The 10003-nt window shown below is 40.8% G+C and overlaps 2 protein-coding genes across 2 annotated transcripts; both read right to left on the bottom strand.

Annotated features, from left to right (window-relative positions):
- Positions 1-2250: 2250 nt before the first annotated feature.
- Positions 2251-2841, bottom strand: LOC149208278 (uncharacterized). The gene has a single exon (XM_089398291.1). The coding sequence runs from the start codon at positions 2839-2841 to the stop codon at positions 2251-2253; it is 591 nt and encodes a 196-aa protein (XP_089254417.1).
- A 617-nt stretch (positions 2842-3458) lies between these two features.
- Positions 3459-5543, bottom strand: LOC149208277 (uncharacterized). The gene is made up of 2 exons (XM_089398290.1): positions 5089-5543; positions 3459-4566 (listed from the first exon to the last, which is right to left on the bottom strand). The coding sequence occupies exons 1-2, from the start codon at positions 5541-5543 to the stop codon at positions 3459-3461; spliced, it is 1563 nt and encodes a 520-aa protein (XP_089254416.1).
- Between the last annotated feature and the right edge of the window lie 4460 nt (positions 5544-10003).

Below are 10003 nucleotides of genomic sequence, written 5' to 3'. Positions count from 1 at the left end.
GTCCTGAAATTAAAAGTAATTAAATTCAGCCAACATTTTTGGTGTCATTGGCGAGGAGGTGCTAAAAGGATTTGGGCATTAGTAGTCTACCTTTGTTTTTCTTACAAATTATTTTTCTTGATTTCCCAAACACTTAAGACTTGGAGGAGTGAGAAGGTAATAATTTGTGCATGCACTCTGGTGAGTCTCTACAAACCCTTGTCTTGTTGGAACATAGTGTTTCTTTTATGAAAGTGTGTGTTTTTTAGTTTGCTTCATGTAAAGGAAGAAGCTAACTCATGTCAATAGACAAATTTGAGATAGTAGGGTCTTATTAGTGCGAGGGCATCTAAGTACATGATAAATTTTGCTATGAAATTGTTTTATTTTTGCATATTTCATTTTTTAATTTTATTTTCAAGGTGTTGTAAGAACCCCCATATATTATTCCCTATGCCAGACAGGACCTACCAGCTAAAAAAAGAAGGATGCTAAATATATTGTGGAGCAGAGGAGGAAATGTTACTGTAGGAAATCTTTCAAATATTAGAAATAGCTAGAAACATATTTGCATCTCAAGAGGAGAAAATCTGGACAATATGCAATAAGATACATGTGCTCCAGGAAGTAATAAAAGATAAAAAAATCCATGAGAAACATCAAGAAGAAGACCTAGAGGAGACCAAAGAATCATGGACCACATTTAATGGAAAGCAACCATTAGAGCCCGAGATCAAGGAGTTTGTAACATACCTATCATCATATCCTTTTTGCATCTAAGAGACCAACAATCTTGTTGAAAAATGTAACTAGTGTTGGCCTTCATAATTGTATTTGACTCATAATGTAAGTATTTATCAAAAGAAAGAAACTTAAATTTTATTATAAAATAAATTGACTTATTAAAGCATGTGTTTCATGATTTTTAGGTCAAATCCTCCATTGTAGGCTTCTAAGGTTTGTGTCAAGTGTCATTGTCCTTATCAATATGGAAACGATCCTTCTTAGGCTTTATCTATCAAAGAAGAAATTATTTTGATGTAAATTAGGTCTTTTAGACCTCCTCCACCAAGTCAGCCTCAAGAAGGAAAAGTCAGCTTCATCAAGGGAATTTGACCTCACAATTTCACTATATGTTGGAAACTATTTGACCTCATTTGAAGCAAAAACTAAGAAGACCGATCTTTAATAACTGGAAGGGTAAAAATAAGAGTGAAATACCTAGAAGAAGTAGGAAACCCTAGTGAAGGATAAGGAGACACTTGTCTAACAAGAATAGGTTGATTTTCTCTCTCTTTTGTCTCACACGTGCGAAGAAGCTGAAGCTGTAGGAGGGAAAAAGTTGTTGACTTGAAGCTGGGCTGAAATTTAGAAGTAGTAGGGCCAAAATTCAGTCTTTGATGCAGTATTGTTGGAGTTGATCTTTGAAGATTGGAAGGACAGTTTGAGGGTTGACATGGTGGAGGAGGAAGGTCTTTTGGTTTGGTCTAAGGTCTTGGATTGTGTCAAGTTTGATTTGAATATGCTAGTGGAAGAGTTTGACTAGATTTTCCCATATATAGGGGTTTTAGCCCTGGCTAAGTTCCTATATCTTGTGTTGTTTTTTTTTTCGACAGTAACGGTTAATTTTATTTGGGCGGCAAACAAGCTACCGCGTGCTTTTACAATGCTGCGAAGTCAGAGACAGAGTTCTGAGGAAATCAGAATGGAATTGGATTTGTTCGCCTCCAAACCGGAGATTTACCAGTCCATCCGATGTTCGAAGTCAGTGAATTGAGCTTCATCGACTTTGACATGAAATCTCTCAGTGCTGGCTGTTGGACAAGGTGGAACATCGCACAGAGCCAGAGGACTTCCTTGGATGAAATCTCTCAGTGCGTCGATGCTGTTGAGTGGTGGAGGAACCTGATTGACCATGCTTTGGAGAGATTGCTTCTGCAGCGGGGAGCTCCATCGCAATTTTTGCGTAGCTCGGTGGATGCTGCTTTCCGGGAATGAGAGGCTCTGTTTATGCTGATCACGGCCTTCAGGATTGAGAATAAAGAGAAGATCAAAGCTGAACCTGAGTTTCCCCCATGGGGATCCTTTGATGGCTCTTGGAAAGCAGGAACTCGACAGGAAACAGTGGTCAATGAAAAGGAAACTGAGATCAGGCTTGAGATCATCGATTTACTTAGTTTGATTTGAGAAGAGGTCCCGTAGAGCAGGAAATGAGGAGAGAATAGGTAGCCTTTAGATCAAATAGGATAGGAGGATCGGTCAATAGGCATATTAAGGGATGGAGCAAAAGGATTCAATCGAGTTGACCACCAGGGATCTCCGAGTACAGAGGGAGCCAAGATTGGCCTCCATGTCAACTTGAGAGTTGAGGTTCCTTAAAATATGAAAAAAGGAGATTTTATTGAACTTGGGCAGTAATAGCTGGATTTTTCTGATAATAGTGGCTAAATGAACCTGATGGGAGGTCTTAGGATATAGCAGTGCCTGGATGATAATTCTTGAATCTCCAAAGACAGAGAGAGAAAGGATATTTCTGTCAATCGCCAGAGTCAGCCCCTGCCACAGTGCAAGAGCCTCCGCTCTGTTGTTGGTTTCGATTCCCAGACCCCAATGAAATCGCAGTTCCGGAAAACCTCCAGGACTCAATAGAACTCCACCACTGCCAGCAACCCCAGGGTTTCCTTTGGAGGCCCCGTCGAAGAATAAACAGTGATCATCCAGGGCCGATCTCCACTTAATGAACTCCAGTTCTTCCAGCCTAATCTCCCAGTTGGCATGGACGGATACAGGAGGAATGGGTCTTTCCTTCAGATTTGGAACCAGATCTTTGAACCATTGCTCCTCCTCTTTGACCAGACTCATTTCGTTCCTTGAGGAAGTATTGGCTTCCAAAGCCTCGCCCAGCAAAGCTTTTATTTTTGAGATAACTCTTATAGCAGTGCAGCTTTCTTCTCGAAAAATTCTGTTGTTCCTTTCCAACCACAGTTTCCAGCAAATGAATTTAGGGATCCACATCCAACTGGTTTTAAGAAGACTTTTATTTTTAAGGCAGAAGGGAGATAAGCTGGCCCAAGTTCGAAACAGGGAAGGGATGTTATCTGGAAAATCAGGGTTAGCTGGATCTAACAACAGAACTCCCCTCCAGACTTCTTGAGCAAAGGGGCAAAGCAGTAACAGGTGACTGATAGTTTCTTCATCAGACCAGCAAAGTGGACATCTGGAAGGTCCTTCCATCCCTCGTCTTCGCAAGTTATCTCTGGTAAGAATGCTTTGGTGTGCAACGGTCCAACATAAGAAGTCGATTTTGGGGAGAGAAGGGAAATCCCAGATAAATTTCCATTGGGCTGGATTGGGAGGAGCATATGGGACAGCCATAATTCTTTTATAACCTTCAGAAACAGTGTAAGAGCCTGAGAGGGAGCCCCAGCCTCTTTTGTCTTTAGTAGTGGCCTTTGAAGGAGATTTTCCTTGGAGCAGATCTAACAGTAAAGAAGCTTCCCCCTGCAGCATAATGGGGACCTCCCCCAGGTTCTATCAGGAGCTTCCTTCCAATTCGAAATATCCCATAGAGTGTGCAAATTGCAAGACTGAAGCCAATCTTTGATGTTTGCAAGACCTTCCACATGGTTCAATGGTTGGTCACCCAAAATTGAGTCATCCCAGATTTTGATTTTTCTTCCATTACCAGGGATCCAATAAAGGTAATGGCTGAATTGCTCCCTAGCAGCATTACAAAGATTGAAGATCGGGGATCCTTTTAGAAGTCTTGGAGGCTTATCCAGGCATCTCAAGCGTTGCCCTTGGAAGTATTTCTTCCAAATAACTCTTTTACTCCAGCTAGAATTTCCAGAGACAAAGTTCCATAGAGTTTTGGATCCCAAAGCAAGATTTTGGGCAGCCAAGTTACGCAGATGGAGGCCTCCTTCCAGAAATGGTCTCTTGAGAGTTTCCCAGTTCACTAAATGGATCCTTCTATCATTGTTATTCCCACCTTCCCACAGAAATCTTCTCAACAGGCTGTCCAATTTGCTGAGAAAGGTTTTGGGGGCAAGGAGAATAGAGTTTTGGTATAGAGGCATACTTATTAGGACCGATTTCATAAGGGTGACTTTCCCTGCATTATTCAGCCAAGAGGCACCCCAAGCTTGGATTCTATCCTTTATCTTATCGAGCAGAGGAAGCCAGTGAGCAACTTTAGGCTTAGATTTGAAGATTGGAATCTCGAGGTATTTAAATGACTCCCAGTTTCGAATTCCATCCATTTCTAAAAGTCTTGCAATATCAGACAGCTCTTTGATCGAGCAGTTCCAGCCATAGATAGAGCATTTTCGATAATTGATTTTGCTGCCCGAGATCAACCTGTAAATGTCCAGCTCCCTCTTGAAATGTCTGGCAGAGATTATGCTGGCTCCTCCGAGCAACAAGGTGTCGTCGGCGAACTGGGCATGATTAATGTCTTTCACCTTGTGAGTGGTTCTGAGGCCAGGCAGAGTGTGATTTTGCTGATTATGATCGAGTTGGAAACTAAGCACCGAGGCCTGAACAACATATAGGAGCGGAGACAAAGGACATCCTTGTCTCAGGCCCCTAGAAGCTTGGAAGAAGTCAGTAGAACGGTCATTGACCAAAGGCGCAATCCATGGTGAGGCAATACAGGCTTTCACCTAGTTTATGAAATCTGTTGAGAAGCCTAGCTTCGTCATCATAGCGAACAAAAATTCATGTCTCACCCTATCAAATGCGTTAGCCAGATCGAGCTTAATCACCATACCTTTCTCGTTTCTTTGGCAGCTAGAGTGAACTGCTTCTTGCACCAGCACAATGTTGTCCGATATCTTTCTTCCTTTTATGAATCCGCCTTGATTTTCAGGGATGATGTCTGGCAAAATGTTTTTAAGCCTATTGGCTATTATTTTGGAGACCAACTTATAACTTGAGTTGCACAAGGATATTGGCCTAAATCTGCTGAAGTCTGAGGCGCCTTTCTCTTTTGGGATCAAGGCGAGAAAGGCTGAGTTGATGCCACCGCCCAGCTTTACACAATTCTGGGATTTTCTGACCATTCTCAATAGGTCTTTTTTAATTGTTGACCAGCAAGTCAAAAGAAACCTGACAGAGAACCCATCTGGGCCTGGGGCTTTATCAGGATCCATGCTGTTCAGAACATCCTTTAGCTCTTCCATACTGATCGGAGCTGTCAGCATGGCATTGTCCGAATCCTGGACGCATTTGGGAATTAAATCAATCGGATAGGCCTGGGGATCAATAGCTGGTTCTTTAGGAGCAGAATAAAGATCTTGATAGAAGGAATATGCAGCTCTCTTAATGCCTTCGAAATCCTTAATCGCAGTATTTTGGTAATGAATCTCTAAGACTGATTTGAAATTCTTTCGCGCTTCGGCTTGCGTATGAAAGAAGCTGGTGTTCTTATCTCCGGATTGCAGCCATATATTCCTAGACTTCTGTCGCCAAAATTCTTCCTCCTCCCTGCTAGATCTATGAACCTCTTTTTGAAGCTCGACTTCTTTTAGGAGCAGGCTTTGAGAAACAGGACTATGCTCCATATCTAACTGATGAGCAACGAGCCTGTTTAGAGTTTCTTTTCTTTTGGCTGTAGGGGATTGCAATCTTTTAGCCTAATCTTTAAGGTTTCTTTTTAGAACCCTGATTTTCTCTTCCCACACAAAGAATGGAGAACCATGGACGAGCCTATTCCAGGATTCAGAGACCACCTCTTGGAAGCCTTCTTGCTGGATCCAAAGAGGGCTGAACCGAAAAGGAATGGGGCCTAGATTGCTATCCAGGGAAAGCTCGAGGAGAATGGGCTTATGATCAGAGGTGAGATTTGGAAGAATTTTAGAGGTTGCCATGAGACCGCAAATCAGGAAAGAAGAGTGGACAAGGAATCTATCCAACCGGGCAGCAATGTGATTGGGGGCTATTCTTTTGTTGGACCAGGTGTATTTACCTGAAGAAGGTTTAATGTCCTCCAGGTCCTAGCCCAGCATTATATCTTCAGCCCATTCTCTGGCAGGATCCCTGACAATGGAGCCTCCCTTTTTCTCATCAAGAGCAAGGGTGACATTCAGGTCACCTGCAATGATGATATTCCCAGGATTTTGCTCTAAAAGAAATGAATGAAGCGAGTTCCAACAGATTTTTTTCTCGCTTGGCAATACAGGAGCATAAACATTAAACATACTTACTTGCTGACCAGAATCCTTGTGGAGAAGCTGAATGAAAAGCCAATGGGGGCTGCTTTTTTCTTGAATAAAATCATATATGGCGCTGTTCCAGAAGGTGGCTATTCCACCAGAAGCGCCTCTTGCACTAACCGCTCTTCCATGGCCTTTTTTCCAAAAAACTTTACTGGAATGGAGGAGAGGAAGATCCTCCAGCTTTGTCTCCTGGATGAGGAGGATTTCAGGCGAGTATATTCTCACTATATCTTTCAAGGCTTCCTCTTTCGACCTGCTACCTAAACCTCTGCAGTTCCAAGAGACGTATTTCATTATTTACTGGTTTGGGGGGATGAGGCTCCTATTGGAGCCTTGTTACTCTTGTGCCCAGATCTGGTGTTCATCATTGCTTTGAGAGTTTTTTGGGAACCTTGGAGAACATCTATGTAAGTTTTTTCCTCTCTCTGTTTCTTCTTGGATTTCCGCCCTCTAGTCGTCTTGATTGGGGTGACTAGCGAGTTGTCAGCTTCAGAATCTCTCTCTTCTGAGTCTCCCTCAGAGTCTGAGGCTAGACTGATGTGTTCTTCATTGCCTTCATTTCCCCTCTGATAGTCCTCAGCTGGGGGAACTGTTGGTTCAACTTCATTTACTTTCCCTTGTTTCTCCTTATTTTCTGTTTCCTCTTGGGTCTCCTTGACATCCACCTTTTCTCCAGAGGAGGAGCCGTCTTTAGAAGCAGCTGCGGCTTTTGGATTAAATTGAGACTTCCCCATTGGAACGAAGATGTTCTGTCCTGGAGGCTTTGGAACAGCCTTTCCCTTTCTGATTTCTTTCCATCCTTCTTCTTCAACCGTGTTCCCTGTTGGAGCTTTTGGGCAGTTTCTCTGGAAGTGTCCGTGCTCATGACAGGTTCGGCATTTGAAAGGCAACTGCTCGTAGTCCAGCTTCTGGTAGTGCTGCCATTCTCCAACTTTGAGTTTGATCGCTTCTGGAAGCCCGGATTCCAAATCGACTTCCACGCAGATTCTAGCACATGTATATTGGCCCTTGTGATCAGCTTTGTCAATGAATCGACCCAACCCATTACCAATCTTCTACAGAGATTGATAGCTCCAACGGTGTAACGGGAGGTTAGGTAAGCGAACCCAGACCGGCACCTCCTTAGGGACATCGACGGATGGGTCAAAGTCAGGACTCCATTTGTTGAGATACAGTCCCTGATTTCCCATAAAATACGGCCCGTTTCTGAACACCAGATCGCGATCTTCTTTGGTGGTAAATTCAAAAATGAAGTAGCCTCGTCCCACAGCATAACAAATCACATTATTTTTCAGCTGAGGTCTCCAGTTTCTCTGAATCCAATCGTTCGTGGTTTTAGTGGACGGCCATCGGCCCATAAACTGCCCTACCAGGCCTCTGTCAGACAGAGCGAGAGCTATTTTAATCGGTTGTTCCTCTGGAAGTGCTATCTCTGGTATTTCCTCAAGCTTTTTTATGAATTTCGGCACCTCAGAGTTCTGTTGCTTCTTCCCTTTCTGCGTTAAAAGTCTTTGAAATGCTTCTTCAGAGGATGATGGAGGGGTGGGAGCGGACTCCCCACCCCCAGGTCCGCTCATGGCTGCGTCCAAGATTGGTGGCGGCAGCAAACCTAGTCTCGGCTCCGCGGTCCCTATATCTTGTGTTGTTGATCTACATGTTTTGATTTAATGATTTCTTGATGAAAAGAAGATTAAAAAAAAGTTAATAATACTACAAGAATACCACAAGTAATTATCAATATAAGAGAATATTTCTGCCTTTCTGATTTTGTATCATGGCATCAAAGCCAAGGTGAAGGAGGAAAGAAAAAGGCAGCTTGAATATCTATTGAAAGGACGGTTAAGAGGGAAGGAACAAAAGACGATCATTTAGGAAAGGATCATCTATATCAATTGAAGGAAATATTATAAAGTCTATGACAACCTCAATGAAGAGTGAAAATAAGCTAGAAGGAGCCTCTAATTGCAAGGCATGGAAGAAGAGGATAGATCTTATTCTCGCTAAGCATAAGGTTTTGGATTTTGTTTAAGAAAAAGTTAAGAAACCTATAGATGATGTAGAAAAGAAAGGTAAAGGGAAACTGACATCTTGGCCATGAATCTAATAATAGATGGAGTGAAGGACAATCTAATCCCATACATATCTAATATAGAACACGCAAAAGAAAAGTATGAATCCCTCTCCATGTTGTTCACCATCAAGAACATTGGTTAGATAATGAGCCTCAAGAATGAACTAAGAACAATAAAATTGACAAAAAATGATATTGTATCATCATATTTTATAAACATATATAGAATAAGAGATGAACTTCAAGCTATTGACGAAGTTGTACTAGAGAAAGAACTCATGATTGCTGCAGTACTAGGTCTTCCAAAATCTTGGAGCTCTTTTGCATCAAGAATTAACAGTTGGAAAGGTACACCAAACTTTGAACAAATGTGGAATTCATGCAGTCAAGAAGAAGCCCGCATCTCACTAGTAAGTGACAAAAAGGAGGTTGAAGAAAACAACACTTCAAATGCCTACTCTGCTTGTCACAAAAATAAGGGAGTATACAAGAATTTCAAAGGACTAAATAATAAGGTTGATCCATCAAAGATTAAATGGTACAATTGTCATAAGACGAGACACTACAAAGTTCAATGTCATGAAAATCCTAGAAATAAGAAGAGAGAAAGAGAAAATGCAAATATTGTCAATGAAGCTCCACCTAAGAAAAACAAGATTGAAGAATATGAAGTCAAAGACTTATACTATTAAGTCTTCTCTTACATATCCTTCTAAGTCTACTATTTTATGTTTCGTAATGTTTTCTTTTATGTTTTGATTTTTAGAATTCATAATATGCCTTGCTAGAAATTCTTGAATGGTTTAAAGTTGTAGGTATCCCTTAGAAAGACTATATTAAGAGGAAGCCTTCATCATTTTACCAAAAGATAAGTATATTTCTCTTTGTTTCATTTTTCATGTTTGATTTCCTCCTCACATTAAGACTTGTTTGTATTGAATTCTCATAATCTTTTCTTTATATCTTCCTTGGTAAGAAAGCTTGCAAGAATACACAAAGGTTATGGGGGAAACTTAAAAGGATAGACTTGAGTCATGAAAGGAGTTTTGTAGCAAAGGAATCCCTTCAAGAATTGATGCCTTGCAAGGTTTGTGAAAGAACAACTCAAGGTATGTCTTAGACTACAAGTTTTGGTGCAAGGTTTTCTTCATACAAAAGGTTTGATCACTCTTTTTTTGAAATTTATTTTACACTACTAACATCTTTATGTCTAGAATTTCGAGTCATAAAGATTCTTGTTAGGGTGATTAATCATTAGATTAAATCTACCCTTGTTATATTGTCTCTTTTTATTTAATAATTTTTGTGAAAACCTAACCTTTAGGGTTCACTGTGAAAACCCTAACCTCTTGATACTAAAGGTATGCCAATGTTAATAATGAAACCCTAGTTTACTTAGTGGTTGTTGATAAAGTCTACAACACATGATGAAACCCTATTCTTTTGAAGTTTAGGGTTTTCGTAATGTCATAGTAAAAACCCTAGTTCTTTAGGGTTTGTTGTTAATGTCTAGGTTATATAATGAAACCCTAGATTTTAAGGGTTTGATGAATTAGGGTTTATGAACTAAACCTTTGTAATAGTCAATATAAAATCCTAGAAATGGATCTTTGGGTATTTGTGCTTCTGTATAATTAAAACAATAGCTTGGTCAAAATTGTTGTATATCTAATTTCGATGTCTTGATGTTTGTATCTAGGGTTTACCGAATAGATATTGATATGAGATGTTAGTG

Source organism: Pinus tabuliformis, chromosome 1_2, assembly GCF_031772625.1.
Source record: "Pinus tabuliformis cultivar Carrire ecotype Pingquan chromosome 1_2, CPIR1, whole genome shotgun sequence".
NCBI classification, from domain to species: Eukaryota; Viridiplantae; Streptophyta; class Pinopsida; order Pinales; family Pinaceae; genus Pinus; species Pinus tabuliformis.
This window is presented reverse-complemented; position numbering and strand designations above follow the sequence as displayed.

Excerpts from the sequence above, each read along its gene's own strand:
- LOC149208277 (XM_089398290.1), bottom strand. The coding sequence starts at position 5,543 with ATGGAGCATAGTCCTGTTTCTCAAAGCCTGCTCCTAAAAGAAGTCGAG. Across the intron at positions 4,567-5,088 it reads CCAGATGGGTTCTCTGTCAG|GGGCCTGAGACAAGGATGTC; the intron begins GTTTCTTTTGAC and ends CCAAGCTTCTAG.
- LOC149208278 (XM_089398291.1), bottom strand. The coding sequence starts at position 2,841 with ATGAGTCTGGTCAAAGAGGAGGAGCAATGGTTCAAAGATCTGGTTCCA.